The sequence below is a fragment of the Vespa crabro genome, chromosome 16, assembly GCF_910589235.1.
Source record: "Vespa crabro chromosome 16, iyVesCrab1.2, whole genome shotgun sequence".
In the NCBI taxonomy this organism is placed as follows: Eukaryota; Metazoa; Arthropoda; class Insecta; order Hymenoptera; family Vespidae; genus Vespa; species Vespa crabro.
The window spans coordinates 1,520,536-1,539,357 of record NC_060970.1 but is presented as its reverse complement, the minus strand read 5'-3'; the positions used below and the strand labels follow the sequence as shown (position 1 = coordinate 1,539,357).

Below are 18,822 nucleotides of genomic sequence, written 5' to 3'. Positions count from 1 at the left end.
TGCCTTAGAGGGGTTTCCGTAGAAGTTAAGACCAGGGTAAATTACATGGGAATAATTGTAGACTCGAGAATGTCGTTCAGGCCCCACTTCGAGGCCCTAATCCCTAAAGCGGAGGGTATTCTTCGGTCCCTTAGGAGGCTCCTTCCGAACCTCCATGGACCGGGGGAGAATAGGCGACGGCTATACGGCAGCGTGATCCACTCGGTGCTCCTTTATGGGGCGCCGGTGTGGTGGCGTGCTGTCGTGGAGGACATGAGGATCGGACGGGCTGTTCGGAGCCTCCAGAGGAAGGTAGCGATCCGGGTGTGTTGTGCCTATAAGACGGTCTCCTTCCACGTGGCTATGATGTTTGCGGGGATTATTCCTCTCAATCATCTGGCATCCCAGCTGGCGGAGATGTATGTGGCTGTTAGAGATGCGGAGGAACCTGTTCCCCCGCGTACTAAGGCTGTATTGGGTGCTCTTGCCAGAAGGAGGACAATAGAAGCATGTAAGGCTGATGAACTTGAGCTCCTAGGTGCACCAGCAGCAACGGGAGAACATACGCGGGCGGCTATTGCCGAATGGTTGGCTGAGTGGAATGGGAGGCCGTTCTTTATCGGAACGACATTTCACACCACACAGCTGATGACCGGCCATGGCTGTACTTATATAAGATAAAGAAGATTCTCTTCCCACGTTGTTTCCACTGTTTTCCAAAGTGAAGATACGGCGGAGCACACCCTGGTCGACTACCCGGCGTCAACGGATGCCAGAAATGAGTTGATTAACGCGATGGGAGGAGGGCACTTCCCGTGATGGTCAGTGTCTCCCTGACTGTCCCGGGAGGATGGGCGGCCTTTCGGACCTTCGCCGGACGGGTTATGCGTGCAAAAGAGGACGCTGAGAGGCGCAGAGAACGGTTGCGAGAAGAAGGATGTGTGAGTGAGCGTGCAGGGGTGTACGTGGATGAGAATGCGAACAATAGACCGCATAGGAGAGTAGCTCCAGTGCGGCCACCTCGGGCAAGGCTCCGAGCGGCTTAGGCGGCGCCTGGCACAAGCGTCGCTTCTCTCTAGATGTGAGTGTGTGTATACGAACGTGAATGCGCCCGGTCAGAGCACTATGGGGTGAGGATCGGGCCAATATGTATATAGTTAGGAAGTAATTGCATCTCCGCGGGCTCGTGGGCCACTGTCGAGTACACCGTATTTAGTTGGTTTTGGTATGAATGTAAATGAATGAATTTGAGCAAGGAGAATACCGGTCTGGCTCACCGTGGAGGGGTACTGGGCGAGTTTTTAATATGCTTATGCGCGATACTGCCCCCCCCTAACTCCTTAGAGGCCTATGAAGGTTTTTTCCTCATGACGAAAAAAAAGGGTTGCGTCAAGGTTTACACTGTGGGTAGGGTGTAGTAAAATACTACCACAGTACTGCCTGCTTGTCGTAAGAGGTGACTAAAAGGGATTGTGTGAATGGTGTCTGAATGTTCTCGTACGGCTATTCCTATCTCTGTTCTTCTGTCATCTCTATTTCTATTCTTTCTTTCTCTCTAGCTTCCTTCCGTTCTTTTCCCTTTTCCTTATCCTTTCTTTGGGGAGCTTGCCTCCCATTAATATTCTATTTTACTATGAATAGTACGACTAAAGAAATAAGCAGGCGTGGGAGGGACACCCACGCCACGGCGGTATCAGGAGGTGGTAGGGCAGGCCACCCGCTGTCGTCCACCAGCAATTGCCAGGAGCTCGGAGTAAGCAACCTGGCCCCAGCTCTGGATACTGCATCAGGAAGGGCACCACAGGTAGGCGACCTGGCCTGCGGTGTGTTTAAAGCGCCAGGAAGTGGATGTGTAAGTAGCGAATAAAGCCACTTGGAGGAGTGGTAAAGGGCTGCCAGGGCCGTTGAGAGCATGCGGCTCTCCGGCTTGACGTCACCAAACCAGTTGAGAAAGCATAAACTTGCGAGGCCCGTGATTTACTCGTCTGAGGAAGAGGAATCAAGGGTAGACTGGCCCGTACTAAATGAAGAAGGGCTGGCAGAGACCCCCTTCTCTCAGGTGGAGACTGGTAGGGTGCTGGATAGCATCAGGAAGGTTGCCTTAGATGCCGAAAACGCTAGATTGAGATGTTGCAATCTTAAAGGGGACATTTCAGGGATTATGAAGCGTTTCTATAAAAAAAACGATAGAAGCAGTTCAGACTCTAAATGAGAGGCTTCAAGTCGGAGCAGGTGATACTCAATCAGCCAAGGAAACCATTGCGCAGCTAAAGGCAAAACTTAGAGCAAAGGATTCTGCGCAATAGAGAGCTGATGAAAGAAAACGTTCACCTCAAGAGGGGAAATAAGAAGAAAGAAAAAACTCTCGTAAACCCCTTGGTTGAGAAAAGCCAAACAACGAGTCCGGATATAATTCATACAGACGAGTCGGTAAGGGTACTGGCGGAGGCTGTCCGCAGAATCCAGCAACAGCTGCAGCAGCGGCAGCAGACATCGAGTGGAGCAGCGACTGGAGCTGGTGGGCCACAAAAAGGCTTCACATTCCGTCCTGAGTCCACTCGACCTCCTGCGAAACAGATAAGTGTAGGTAAGGCACTAATCCCGCAGGAGGATTTTCTAGATGTACTTGGCGGGGACATCAACCCTTGCGGGGACAGGCGGCCCCTAGGAAAAGAGAACAGAGGAGAACTGGCGCGCAGCGAACAAAGAAGTGCAGGCAAAGGGAAAGAGAAGTAGCTGCAATTTCCCTATCCTGTACCGAGGATCTTTCTGGACAACCCAATAACATTGACAGTGGATTTCGGAGAAATTAAGTGTAGAGATGGAATTGTTGCAATTAAAATGAAGGGAAAAAGCCAATTGTACGTGGCAAATGAAGCCCAAACGGCCAAATAATATAGTAACAGACAATTCGACGAATGAAAATATGAAGCAATTGAGATAGCATGAGAGATATGGACACATGAATTTTCGTGACTTGAATAAATTGATACAAGAAGCTATGGTGATAAATATGGATATGAAACCATTTCGTGATCAATTTACTTGTTAAGTATGTGATAAAGGGAAAATTCATCAATTACCATATAAGGATTCTGTCCATTGTAATACAACTGGATTTAGTATATTCTGACATATGCTGTCCATTTAATGTCAGATCTATTAGTGGTGCAAAATATTTTGCGACGTTCATTGACAATTACATCAGATATACGCAAGCCGTTATGCTTAAGAAATGTTCAGATATTTGTATTGAATTTAAAAATTATAAGAAACGAGTCGAGAAAGAAATTGGCCGTTTTATTAAAAGGATCCGAACGGATAATGTGTCGAAGAGTACGTTTTAAACTTTGAATGTTTTGACGGACAGTCCCGTTTTCTTCGAAACCTTACATTCGTTTCAAAAAAAACTTGTTTCTTCTGTAATTCACTCCGCTGAAACGATTGGTAATTTTTTCAGAACTGTGACACAATTTCTGTTAAAGGACTGAATTAAGGGGACTGAATACTTTTCCGTGCAGTGTGGATCTCGTCGACGCTGTATGACACATTATAATACAGTATACAATCCAATTACTATTCCGTTGTCTGTTCCACATTGAATCAAAATATTTTTATTTTCGATATATACTGCTTATTCACTTGCTAGAATTTGAAATCCCAGTAATTTGATAATTATAATGTATTTGGATATTCAAAATCAGAAAATTAAACAAATCATAAAAAGGATTATATAATCATGGAAAGGCTTCAAATATATGTATTTTAAGAAATTAATATTTAATACATTGATATTTTAAGAAAAAACAATAGGAAAATTAATAATTCATTTGCGTATGATAAATCTCAAAACAAGTATCATCTCATAATCCGACGTTGCATTTCTTACATTCATATAGTGTATCCTTCCTTCTTTGCTGTCTTCTACAGACAATACATTTTCTTCATGTTAATTTTCTCTCTGCATTTAAAATTTTTTAAGGGAAATGTCTCTCAGTCAAACGAAATGGTAGGTTTACTACGCTTCTTTTGCCACCGCCCTCTTGTTTTCTATTTTGAAGGTATTTTTGCAGAATTTGTTTGATTAGTGACAGATGAAAATTGTTATATTGTAGTTTTTACTAGTTATACATTGATACAGGATATACGAGTTATATAATGAGATGTCTACTAAATGGAAATTGTCGAAAATATACATTTTGACCATAGTACACTGATCATTTTTGCCAGGTGCGTATTTGCATCCATAGCCTATATCGATACCCATGTATATAAATTTAATATGACCGTAAAGAGTTATTGATCAAATTTAGACGACTAAATAATACTATAAAGCGTCAGTAACAGCACAATTTTTGGTAATAACGCAGTCAGTAACTATGATATGGAAACGAAAATAAGATTATAAGAATAAGTAGCATAACGAGTAGCCATATCTATCCGAAAGTTTCGCTCAATATAAATCTTTTTGTGAAACTAGTCCGTTTTCATTTGGTTGAATCGACTTTTCCCATAGAGCAGGACGGAATTCTGAAGTGAATTCCTGAAAGGAGTCCTGAAAGGAGTGCAAATGTGAATTACGTCAAAGGACGAAATCTCGAGTCAGGAAATATTGTTCATTGATAGGGAAATAATTCATATCGTCGTTAGGAACAGTATTTTATTTCGGTGCCACGTAGAGAATAAAGAAGTTAGGAAAGGATATATTCCCAGATTGGAATCATTGTCAGAAATATATACTAGAGACTCGCTAATTAAAAATGATCAGAGATGAGCCTATTTTACGACTACCTACGAGGATCATGAGATTGTCATGCCAACGCTGATATTACTAGAATATACAATGTATGAAAACCAATTATTAATTACAGTGTATCAAAATTCGGATGCCAAAATATTGCAGCTAGCTTCAAGATCATTTCGATAATAATCACTGGAATAATCAGTGTAAGCCTCAGGAGAATGGAATTAATAAAAGTGATAGAGCAGATTAGGTAGAATCATTACTGTGCTTGGTTAATTTAAACGCGGAGGAAAGGAAAAAATGTGTTGAAGCTTTTGGCAACCAACTCAGACTGCTTTCATCTAGCAGGAGAATGTTTAACATTAGGTGTTCAGGACCCGTCAATTTGACGGATTTCAAACTTTGAAATGAAATAGCCAAAAAACCATAGCATTAATTTTAACCATTTTACATTGTAAATTAATCATTTCATCCAAAGAATTTATACACTCAATTATTTTTTTCCTAAGCCTTCTAAATTTTGAAATTTGTATGTAGTATACCTATCTCTACGAAACCCGTCCAATTGACGGTCTAGTTGATAAAAGAGAAAAGCCGATTGTATGGTCTGAGTTTTAGTCTTTGTCTTCATATTTGTCTTTTTGTCTGAAATCGCCTACCTTATCGCCGCAGAAACCTTTAAAACAAGAAGTGATGTTCAGTATAATTGTTGCAGTGATCGAGTAAGAATGTTTTTCAAAGATAGTGTGTACAATTTTCTTTCATTTATTGTAGACAGTTTTCGTTTATTCTATTTACAATAGGGTAATTGAATTTGGGCACAGTATTTTTTATTTTGACCAATCCCCCTTCTTTTCTATCATGAGTAAATCCAGGAGATATAATAAAATATTAAACAGAATTGTTAATATCAACGAAGATTATTCTGAGGATACTTCTGAAGAAGATCAGTATGAATTAGACCAAAGCAAAGAGGAGAGTGAAATTTCTAAATATATCGAAAGTGGAGAGATAGGAGGATCTTCAGATAGTGAAGAGGAAAACTTCTTTAAAGTGTGTCGTAATAAGAAAAGGATGCGTATTCTTTCTAGTTTTGACTCCGAAGATGAGAGGATGAGCACTTCAAGCATATCTCAAAATGTAATGAGTGAAATTGAAATTGTAGTTGACGGGACACAGTGGATAAAACTGAAGGCAGGCGGATCTGGGGGTAAGACGCCCGTTCGTATGATATTCAAGGATATCGCAAGATCTATTGGCTACGCCAAGAAAAATATGTTGGGTTGTGTAACTAGTGCTTTTGAATTAATAATTGACAGACACATAATGGAACACATAAAAGATTGCACTGAAACGGAGGCACATCAAGTTTTGAAAAAAGACTGGACAATCACAGTTGCTTAGTTTACGTAGTTTTTTAGATATTCTATATGCCCGGGCATATGAAGCGAGATCATTGAAAGCTTTTTATTTATGGTCGAAAAAATGGGGATTCGCTTTCTTTGCAAACACAATAAGTACAGATAAATTTACAGAAATTCTGAAATTCATACGCTTTGACAAAAAGAAAAACCAACATTCCGAAAGATTACAAATAGATAAATTTACGCTGATATCCGAAATATGGAACAGATATATAAGTAATAGCCAGGCTTGTTGTAAGCCATATGAAAACATATCGATAGATGAACAATTATTTCCAACGAAAGCCCGATGCAAGTTTACGCAATATATGCCAAATAAACCTCATAAATTTGGCATTAAGTTTTGGTTAGCAGTTGACGTCTAAACAACAGTTACCCTTACATGGGGAAAGATGAAATTCGATGCTCAAAATCGTCGGGCGAGTTTGTAACATTAAAATTAGCCGAACCATATCTAAAACAAGGTAGAAATATAACAACTGATAATTTCCTATTCCGAAAGGAAATGATTCAGATACTAATTCAGAGATATCAGATTATAATTTGAGATTACGTGCTTCACATTGTGTACGGAAGGAGCCTACATCTGCTACGAACAGTATTGAATTCCTTGACATACCTTCTGCTGCACTTAAGTCACCGATCATTACGATAAATAATAATTAAGGTTTAATAAATTAATTTCATTAAATATACTGCTTCAATGAACGTAATTTTTATTATCGCGCATCCACTTCGCAAGTCTTACGGGATCCTTTAAAGGAATGCACGTTCTCCCATTAATTTGCGGGAATGCGGCCAATGTTATTTTGCTGATGGTCTTCAACGGCATCCTAGCCTAGTGCCACCACCCTTATTCATCGCGACCAGTGAGTCTATAACTCCGACAAGGAAGAGACAGGGGAAATTCTTCATGCAAATTGACTATCATCGCTAGTTCAGTGCAAAACGCATATCTGGAAACGCTCTCATAATTGCGCCCTCACGATGCAACATAATTTTGGTCCTTCGAGGCAGATTCTGATGACACTGTGAGCAATCGAAGAAGCTAAATCATCACATAAGAGAACGAAGTAGTGCCATCATGAGGTCGTATATACCTTATAACGAAACATCAGACGAACAACAAGCCGTTGCAACAAAGTCGTAACAAAGAGACTTGTAGCTTCCGAAATCATCAACCCTATTTTTTGTCGTCTGCAATCCTATAATGGTAGCCCTACATATTACTCCTTTCTTATCCTCTTCCACAATGGAATTGGAAGAGGCATTAAACTTATCAGCGCCCAACCGCCAATCGTCAACGTCCATAGATACGGTAAAAATAACGAATAAGTAACGGTCTTTTAATATCTACTGCTTGCAGTATTATGGATTATTGTTAATATTTAATTTGGCGATGGGTCTACACAAGTGGTGGGACAAATCGTTCATTCACCTGGTTTTGTGCGTACACGAGTGATACAATCATAATCATGTTTTGTTGTTTTTGCTTATAGAAACACTAAATAATTTGATCAATAATCAAATCGATTTGGAAGTTATCTTATTGATTGCGAAAGATGAACAGGCATCTGGCTCACAGGTTGATGAACCTACAGTATAAACAAACAGTGAGGAGAAGACAGTAAATAACTCTAAATCATGTGCAACAGGAGATATTGCCGAACCAATTTATACCGCAGCAGTAATGGGAAAGATTCATCTGGAGGTAAAGTGTATTAAGATTTTGGACGAGAAGGCAGAGAGCCCTCTAGTGAGGAATTTACACCCCAACTAGCCACACGTTGGTCCAGCTGGATTAATGAGAGTTTAAAGGAAGAGATTAAGAGTGATGATAAAATATTCATACTCAAGCAGTTGTCAATTAGAAGGAGATTCTTAACCCAAAGATCGTAGCTATTAAACAAGTAGCTCTCAAAAAAGACAAGTATGTTAGCGATATCCAAAAGACTATTGGTTCGGTAATGCTCCTTCTAAGTATGGAAATTTCACTAATGTTAGATAAAAAAAATCAGGTGGTTGATAGAAATTAACTGCTGGAATATTTTTGCGATGCTGGTCAACTTATAGCAGAGGTTCATTACTAGGAGACGGCAACTAGAGGTTCATTACTGGGAGACAGCAAAAAGAGGTACTGGAAAACTGTAAGATCGCTAAATTTCTCATTGTAGAAAGCCTATCAGACAAAATTAAATCGATTGTGAGATTCGCGTCAGATATTAAACTGAAACCGACTCCAAGGAAATTGCTGTTAAAACTTTCGGGTCAGTTAAATTGGAAAGCCTCACCTTCCAAGGTATCAAGGGTAGAGACCTCCCAAGAGGAAGTCAAACGGGATCAAACCGGGAAGTCAACAGTGCACCAAGAAGCTTACTGTTTCCCTCAACGCCAATCCAAATCTGCCCGTCCGAGAACAGTTCACCGACACAAACAGGAAACAGGATGACTTAGATTTTTTATTAATGAGTAGAGAAAGATCACTCATAATAGTTTTATTTTAAATTGTATAAAAGGTTATAAGATGAATTTTAAGTGGCCTGTTTTTCATTTAACTGAGTCAATAAATTCGGCTCAACAGTTGAGGAACTGGGGAAGGAGGCTACAGATAGATTGTTGAAATATGGGGCTATTCAACTCTGTCATGACCAAGAAGCCCAATTTATTTTCCTTTATTTTTTAGTAGACAAATCAAATAGTAAATATAAAGAGATTCATACTAAATTAAAAAAATTTTAATTGTTTCATTAATACGGTGCACATTGAGGACATTAAATTAGTATCCAAATTAATCGACTTCAGATCGATATGGCTAATTTAGATCTAGAAGACGCGCCTTTTTTAATTCCTATCCATAATGGAAGTAGGAAATTTTCGAGATTCCGGTTTCAATCACAGCTTTATGAGTTTTGTTGTCTACCATTTGACGAGCCGTCAGAAGTTGCAGCAAAGTAATTTCCAACCTCCGGAATCATCAACCTGGTAGTCCTACATCTCTCAAGTAACGTCGTTTATTTTTAAGCTATTACTCTTTCTTATCCTCTTCTACAATTGAAGCCCCTGACGAGCAAAACTTAACTGATCTCAAGGTTAAACGGCAAACCTTCAAAGGTCAATTAAAAGCGGGATTGGAAATTATCCTGCAGATAAAGCTCTAGATAAATTAGAAAAGAAAATTCAGTACATGAAGGAAATCCTCGCTACCTATACTGATGCTCAATTGCAATTACTAAGCTCCTTCATCAATGCGGAAGCATATTTAGAATAAAAATTGGATATTGACGTTAATTACTTAGATACAATAATTATCGCGGAAGAACTAGTAAACGAAGCGGAACCACAAACGGTAGCACATATTCAATCCGAAATGGAATTTGCAACGCGATTATCACCTGCTTATTTAAAAGGTAATCGAACTATAAATTTACCACAAATATACTTTCGGTGTTCAACATAAAGAGTCTGGGCCTGCTTTTGCAAATAAATTCCAATTTGTCATACACGACAATCGAACTCTAGATGATTGTAATCGATTATAATAAAAAAATCATTTTATCACTCAAATAACTGGACACTTTTTTTTTCGTTTTTCTCGAAAGTTTGTTTTTTAACCTAATTGTAACTAGATCTTAGAAAGTACCGCACTGATTGACTTGAAATTTGGACGCAATATTCTCAGGTACATTATCTGCAAAGTAGAGTACGATTTTCGAGATACGTTCATCAGTATTTTTAATATTGGTTTTTTTGTAATCAAATTTTTGTGCAAATATAGTGTTTCTTTTACTCAGCGTCATTTTTCCAAGAAAAAAAAATCGTTCGTTACCATAATATTAGAGCCATAATATTCATAAATGAGAAAATCACTTTTTTTCAAATCCGCTATTACAAAAATGTACTTTCATCAAAACGATCCGCGTTTTAACGGAGGACTTCCACGGTATCAACTACAGCGCCACCATTTTTAATGATTTTCTTAATGATTTATTTCTTATTTATATTATTTCTTAATGATTTTTGTATTGTTTAAGCTATAAACTATCATGTGGCCTAAAATAAAAAATGTTCATTTGATACTGTTACGTTCAAAAATTTATTTAAATAATCTTATTTTTCAGGTACTCGGGATAATTAGACGCTTTAATCCTTTGAGCCCATAATAATCTTCAGAGAGACTGCCAAAATTAGTATTGTTCTTGGAGTCTGCAGAATACTTTTCAGGCACACCAATAATATGAAGGTACTGAAGATTAAACTGTTATAGTTTACAGGTTATATATGATTTCATATGTCATTAATTTCACAATTTATTCGTGTGTTGGACCAATAAAGAAAAAATACTACTTGATGACGAAAAATGTGATAGAAGAATCGTTGTCTCAAGACAGCAGTGATAATAAATTTATTAAGGACGAATATGAAAGTAATTGTTTCGTGCGGTCAAGCTATGATTGTGATAATAATGACATTATTTCAGTAGTGAAGAAAAAACAAAAATATTGCAATAAACTGCCTTGTCTGTTTAACCAAAAAGACTAGAAGACAAACCGTTTATTTATGTCAACTAGACCTACATCCTGCTAATTACTTTAAACAGTACATAGTCTTAAATATTACAAATATTTTATTACTCAAATTTTCATTTACGTAATGTTCACATTATGATATTAAAATAACATTAAAATATCTAGCTTTTTAAATTTTATGTAGTAATATAAAGCCAGATATAGTGTTACGTCCGACGCCACTCTTACACCCAACGAAAAAACCCACATAAATTTTTTCCTCGTGCCCACCATATAGGGAGTCATCATACTCATATCAATGTAATTACGCCTTAGATATAAGATAGGGATACACGCTTACATAAATCGATGCTTAATACTAAAATTGGAATCATATTTTATTCATAAGAAATGTTTCATACAGTAAAATAAAACACGAACATATAAAAATATTCAAACGCATGTGCAGGTAAAAGAGAAAGTGGGAAAAGCCTCGAAAGGATGTTTCCAAGAACCTTTGGAAACACCCAGGGTACTTGCATTGAAAACTTCCCTCACTCCGGAACTTCCAGTACTCTGGGAAATTCCACCGCGCATATGTCTAACACATGCTTAAGTGAATGTGAAAACGGGAAATTTTCCACCTTCCAAACTTCAAGTATCCTTAGAAATCTCTACACAAAGCAACCTAACGCACATGCAAGAGGAAACGAAGAAAAGAGAAAGTGGGAAAACCCCACTCCGACGCGGCCAGGAAGCTTCGGAAAGCCCAGGCAGCCGACGCGGAAAATCCTCCTCACCACGGAGCACATAGCTCCCTTGGAAATCCCTTCGTGCCGCAGCCCGACAAACGTGCACGAAAAGAGAAAGTTAGGGAAACTCTCACCACGATGCGCCAGAGGAACATTGGAGAGGCCCAAGCAACTGACACAGGAAAGCTCCACACTCCGGAGCTACCTCTATGCAAACCTATAGAGAAGCCATCTGCATCATCCGCCCCATTGGAGCGTCCATGTTTACGGCACCAAAGCTCCGCCCAACAGTATATTGTGAAGGTGGGCACCGGAAGGGTGCCTGCACCTATGCTACCTCGCCCATTAGGGCATACGCTACGGTTCTACCCACTGACAGCAGCCACCACTACGAAGAAACCGGATTCGGAAAAATCCAAAACTCCTGCCGGCGAGCAGGGTGAGCGGTTTAGCCACGGCTGACATCCTCTTAGCAACGAATCACTACGGTGATGCCAGCCGCGCCCACGGGGAACCACGGGGAGGCCCACTCACAGTACCGCGACCCTAGGTACTCGTTCCGTAGGATGGGATGGCATCGGGAGAATTCTGGGATGAGGAGAGAGTTGTGAAGGTGAGAAAAAAAAAGGGAGACGCGCTCGAGCATCTCCGACCCTATCTTGTTCGAGAGTGGGTTTACCTGAGAAGATTACAGGCTCCCACCCCCATCACCGGGACTCCGACAAGCACAGCTGAACAGGACTTACGAACTAACAACCCTTGATAAGGAGGGTTTCTTTACAATACTCCACGAAGAGGGAGAAAGCCTCAGCCGTTGAGACAAGATGTCTCGCTACTTCGGGCCAACTTCTTTCGCGGAGAATTTCCTCCAGAGCAACTGGGGGTCAAAGACCGGACAGTCGACGATGTGATGCAAAACCGTGTCTTCTTCGCCACACACGCAGGTTCCTTCCGTGGTGATGTTCAGCGCCTTTAGTTTCGCCTTGAAGGCGCCGTGTCCTGAAAGAAACTGGTGTTTAGGGGAAATAGTGATTAGGGGAGATGAAGCGGACACCTATCCTTGTCTTGATGTCCGGGAAGTACGCGTGTGTGGTCCGTCCTTTTGTGGAGAGCTCCCACCTAGATTGCCAGATCCTGTAAATTTTCTCATTTACCTCTTTTATTATTGCGCGTTTGTTCTTTGCGCCATACAGTCTACGCGTTATGGTCCCGTTGTTCCTATTCTTCCTGAAGTCGTAGAGCTTCCAATGCTTAAGTAAAAGAAGGTCGACCGGGGGTTCTGCCGCTATTACGCAGAGGGATTCAGTCGCAGTTGTACGGTACGCGGATGTAACCGAAATAAGGACCGATCGCTGGGTCGTGCTTAGTCTTTTGAGGTCCCCTTCGGTGCAGAGGTCCGACCATCCCGCTGCTGCGTACGTGACCGTGGGGGTAAATACGCCTCGGTATATCGTCCGTAAGGCGTAATGACGGAGCCCCCATTCCCTAGCCGCTAATCTTCCTAGCTTCGCAAACAGTGGCCCGACTTTGTCGCTTAGGTACCGGCAATGCGTCGAAACTCCTAGGCCGTTATCAAAATATGCGCCGAGATATCTAACTGAGCTCCTGAACTTGATACTGTTACCCCCTATCTTTATGGTTGGTGGCCTACTAGCTAAATCTGTCTTTTTCGACGTTTTACGCTTCCTATCTGGTCGGAGTCCTCCCCTTCTCCCTATGGGTTTTTTCTTTACCCAGTCGCTCTTCAGGACGATTGCCTTCGTTTTCCTTTCTGAAATTACAAGCTTCGCCGTTGAGCACCATTCCGTGATGCTTTTAACCGCACGGTTTCCTACCTCTTCTAGTTCTTTCCTAGAATCACCATCTATAATGACGAGTAGGTCGTCCGCGTACACGATTGCGTTAACTTCCGGTGAATTCTCGAGTATTCGAATGAGCTGGTCGAACATGAGGTTCCAGCAGGAAGGGCCTAGGACCGAACCTTGTGGGCAGCCTCTCGAAGCCTGCTTAGAAATCTCATGCTCTCCCAAAGCTATCTTCACCCTACGGTCCGCGAAGTAGTTAGTCATTACATTGAAGACATTCCTCGGGCAGTCTCGGTCCCGGAGTGCCTTGAGAACTAAGGGCCACCAGACATTATCGAAGGCTTCCGAGATGTCGAATAACAGTGCAATGACATATCTCTGTGAGGAGGCAGAAACGATTCGGCGCATCTCAACTATCGCGTCCTCGGTGGAGCGTCCTGGGACGAAGCCGTATTGTTTGTCCGACAGTTTAACCGGTGCGAGGGATATTGCTTCTAGGCGCATCTTGAGCAGCCTTTCTAGAACCTTTCCAACGACCGAGAGGAGGCATATGGGCCTGTAGGATTTTGGGATCTTCCGCGTCTTTATCTACGCCTTTGAGGAGTGCTCTTAGGGAGCCTTCTTTCCAGATGGATGGGAAGATGCCCCATTGGAGGCAACCGTTAAATAGGTCTACGAAGTGGGAGGGAATGGTGGCAAATGCTCTTTTTAGCACGCACACCTCGATGAGGTCAGGCCCCGGGGCCTTTCCATTTTTGAGAGACGCTCCGCCCAACAGCAGACGCAACGCTCCCTTCCACCGGCCCTATTCAGCCGCCCAGATTGGAGGAAGCAACGGACCAATAACGGAACAGTTCGAGCCGCCGATGACGATGACCGTTCAAGAACGCGGATATAAGCAGGTGCACGATGGTCATCGTGGGTTTTTTCACGGCAGATATCGAGCAGTACACATCGAGCGGTATAATACATATAAATGTTACCTTTGTCCGTGACTTTCAAGTCATTATACTTCATAACTTTGTACTCGTTATACTTTAATAAATTCAGTTTTGTTCGTACTCACTGTGTACATTTATTTGAATAATCCCGGTTGCGCGTATTGAAGTTCATTCGAGATCCTTCTAATCGTCTTAATTCAAACCTATAAGGCTTCTTATCTCTACGATTCGGGAATTTTCCGCCCAGTACGGACTTCAAAAAGAGATATTACAAATTTTTTCAAGGAACTCCTACTTGTCGCGAGATTAGTACCAATTTTTGCCCTTACCTGGTATGTGCAGTTTTTGGCTCGGAATTGGAACACAAGTACACACAAAATGATTCGAGACACGGCACTTCAGACATTTATTAATGGATGTACTTACCTTGTTCGGAGATCCTCGTGAATTCCGCTTCGATCCTCAAATACCTGGGTATTCGCGGGTCATGGGGTGGTAAATGAAATATTGATATAGACTTCTTGTTGAACGTAATCGGGATGAGGCGGTAAGGTTCCTCGTTTTCCTAGTTGATTTCCTTGTTGCCATAGATCCTGATGACGTCGGTGAAGTACATATGGGTACCATATAACGTCGCGGGAAGCCGGCAAATGATACTTCCTATCGGCACGACGTGTTCTCGGCATACGTGAGGATTTCAGAAGAAAGGCTGATGATTTACTCATGCAAGCCGTACGCACTTTTAGTGGGGCTTCAATAGGAAGCTATCCTTCGCTTGTGCGAGCCGTACGCACCTCTAACGAAAGTATAACTTTGAGGTTTTAAGGCTAAATAGTAAGGAGTGGAAGGATACTATGTGAGAGAATTTGCCGACTGCGCGGTAAAGAGTTCGCTTGATTAATCGATTTTCGAATCGTAGAGATAAGTAATCTTACAGGTTTTAATTGAGATGATAAGAAGGATCTTGAATGAACTTCGATACGTGCAACCAGGGTTATTCAAGTGAATATACAAGCGAGTATAACAATGAATTTATGAATTTATTAAAGTATAACAATGAAGTAAATCACGGACAAAGTTGACTGCCCTTTATAATTCTTAAAATGCCAAAGTCGGGAATGACTCTCAGAAAGTAACTGATGAAGAAACCCTCAAGAAGTAAACGTCAGAATAACCACTGAGATGCGTTGTGCGACCGCTTATATACTCGGTTGAACTGCGGTAGACGGCTCAGAGTGACATTGCTGCCGCAAGTGGTGGGGATGATGGCGCCGTGAACCATGGTGAGAAGCGCAGCATCCGTGGATGGTGGGAAGAGAATTTCCAGACGTTTGGAAAATTCAATTTCGCGTCATCTGTTTCTCGCTCTTTTCCACATCTGGAGAATATCTGTGTCTCGTTGCTTTTCACTTTCTCTTTTCTATCCTTTCCATTTTGTTCGTACTATACTCTTTATGGAATTTTTGGTTGTAGAATTACGAGTGTCTTAAAGGCTAAGGTATATTTATTACTTACTATCGTGTATTTTATAATAGTTAGTTTGTTTTATTTATGACTCCCTTTACGTCGGGCTAGTATGTGTCGTATAATGGTGTTAGTGACTTACAGAAATAAGTTTCTTAAAACTTGTATGTGTCGTATAATGGTGTTAGTGACTTACAGAAATAAGTTTCTTAAAACTTGTATGATCCTTTAGAATAATAAAGAGATTGAAAAGTATGTAAGGTGTATTCTCATACTATATCTAAGGCGTATTACATTGATATGAGTATGATGACTCCCTATATGGTGGGCACGAGGAAAAAAATTATGTGTCTTTTGTTAAATGTAAGAACGGCATCGGACGTAATAGAATCGATTAATTAAGCGAACTCTCTATCGCGCAGACAAATTCTCTTACGTGGTATCCTTCCACTCCTTACTATTCAGCCTTAAAACCTCAAAATTATATTTTCCTTAGAGGTGCGTACGGCTCGCACAATCGAAAGATAAGTAGTTTCTATCAAACCTTCACTAGATGTGCATACGGCTCGCACGAGTGAGTCTTTATCAGCCATTCTCCTAAAAATCCTCATATATGCCGAAAACACGTCCTGCTGGTAGAAAGTATCACTTGCGCAGACTTCTCGCGATATTACACGGTATCTACACGTATCATTGACGTCATCGGTATCTATCGTAACGAAGAAGCCAACAAGGAGAACGAGGTACTTTACCGCCTCATCCCGATTACGTTCGACAGGAAGGCTGTTCCAGTTTCTCATTTACCATCCTTTGACCCGCGAACACCCAAGTATTTTAAAATCGAAGCGGAATTCACGAGGATCACCGAACAAGGTAAATACATCCATTAATTCCATAAATCCATAATTAAATCTCTGAAGTACAGTATCTCGAATCATTTTGTGTGTGCTTGTACCAATCCCGAGCCAAGAACTGCACATAATAGATCAGGGCCAATAAGGTACTAATCTCGCAACAAGTAGGAGTTCCTTGGAAAAATTGTAATATATTTTTTTGAGGCCCGTACTGAGCGGGACGTAACATATGCCCAGGAAGGCGTAAGATATCTATGGACATCGTAGGTCCGATGCCTACCACGAAATTCGAACACAGTTATATCTTAACAATGCAAGCTCTTCTCAGTGAATATTCTATTGCGATTCCCCTCCAACAAGCTTCTTCGGAGGAAATCACTGATGCATTTATTAAAAATGTAATATGCCGATTTGGCTCTCCAAAAGGTATCTTGACTGATCAAGGTACCAACTTCTTGTCGGAATTAATGAAAGCCGTTGCTAAGAAATTCAAAATCCATGAATATCAGACAAGCGCATATTACCCACAATCGAACGATCGCATCACGTCCTCGTAGAATTCCTTAAACATTTCATTACCAAAAACATCGAATAGGACGATTAGATTGATGTGGCAATGTTTTTATATAATACAAACGTACACGAAGAAACGATGTATATATCTCACGAATTAGTGTTTGGCCAATTAGTCAGAACGCCGAACGAATCTACCTATAATGATTTACAAAATGAAATATATGTGCATTACCTGGGAATGTTAAATTAACAGATTAATAGATCACAAGAAGCTACGAGACAAAATTTAATTAACGCTAAAAACAAATCAAAAATATACTATGACAAAAAGCAGCGAGTTGTCGACTTTAAAATAGGAAAGTATACCGAGTATACCTTCTGAAGGGAACACATAAAGGTAAACTGGATGACAAATATACCGAACCATTCGATGAAGTAGAAGTATTAAATAAGCATAATATACAAATACGTATCGATAATGGCGATCGCATAATACACGCCAACAAACTCAAGGTCGATAAATTCAAGTTCCTTTCAGCGCAACTGGACGCAATGATCACTCTCCCATCCAAGATGACGGTTAGTAAGATGATCCTCCACCACAGTCGATAAGTTAGATTATAAGAAACGCTAAGCGAGCTAACGACAGCAGTTGCCTTTCGACGCTTTGTAAGACGGAATAGCTCAGAAGTCGACATAAAAAAATCTTTACAATTTTTATTTTAATACTAATCTTAGTAAAAGTAGTAGTAGCACTAGTAGGAAACAATTGTGCCTATACCTGAACATTACCTCGTATTTCCTCTTAGATATAGCCGACTGTGAGATCTCGAATCTTCAGCCAATTAATAACACAGTCTACGTACAGGTATTACAGACTGCCGATTACCACTCCGTAAAGGTCTTACAATGTCGCGTGAAGATAGATCGCACGATATTTCATTGCGGCATTCACTCACACGTGTCCATCATTCACAATGGACGACGGGAATACCTATTCACATTGCCCCCAATTGTGCCTACAGCTGCACTCTACGGGCACTCTTTCTCTAAGTCTACGTATTCATATTCATATCAGGCCTAAAGAAAAATAGCACCGAAACAAGAAGCCTTGAGCGGCACGACAGATGGTACATATGCAAAGGTTCCCAATATAGCGACCTCTATGGAACATGGGACGATGTAAAAGTACAAGGTTCCGTTAGGGTCACACTACGAGACTACTTCGCCACTGTCAAGACAAAGGCCAATCAAATCCATCTAAAATTTAGAACCGTATGTGCATTGGACGAGGAAGCCTGTCTCGACGGAGATAGATGGATAGATGGAGGCGAAAGTTACTGGTCGAACGTCCCGACCGACGGCTGTGGTTTCCATGAAAATGACGTTCTTTACGAGGAGCCAGCAATGAAACTAACATCTGCCGAATCATCTCAAGAACCTATACTTTACACAATGATAACGAAAGACGTCACGTTTGCTCTAACAAAAACCAGCGATTTTGTTTTATGCGGATACTCTATCATCAAAACAGAACACCCTAAGCTATTTATCATAGAAACATCACCTGGAAGAACATTTAAAGGAAAGATTAGAACTTCCGTAGAAAACTTAGATATCTTCGCCTATGTGAATTCGAAATTTATATATTACAAAGACATCTTAAGATATAACTAATCTTGTTATATGTCGACATTATGCGACAAAAGTGTGTCTTAGAGGTTCTCAAGAATGCTCTTTCTTTAGCAACAATAGCACCCGACGAAATGGCTTATGCCTTGATGAAGCAGCCAGGACACATGGCAGTCATCGTGGCAGAAGTAATATATATTATAAAA

The 18,822-nt window shown here is 40.8% G+C and overlaps 1 protein-coding gene across 1 annotated transcript; it reads left to right on the top strand.

The window, feature by feature from the left end:
- Nucleotides 1-5,584: 5,584 nt before the first annotated feature.
- LOC124429765 lies at nt 5,585-6,127 on the top strand. Its single transcript, XM_046975417.1, has one exon. It carries the CDS (start codon nt 5,585-5,587, stop codon nt 6,125-6,127), a length of 543 nt encoding a protein of 180 aa, XP_046831373.1.
- The last annotated feature ends 12,695 nt before the right edge of the window (nt 6,128-18,822 follow it).

Excerpts from the sequence above, each read along its gene's own strand:
- LOC124429765 (XM_046975417.1), top strand. The coding sequence starts at position 5,585 with ATGAGTAAATCCAGGAGATATAATAAAATATTAAACAGAATTGTTAAT.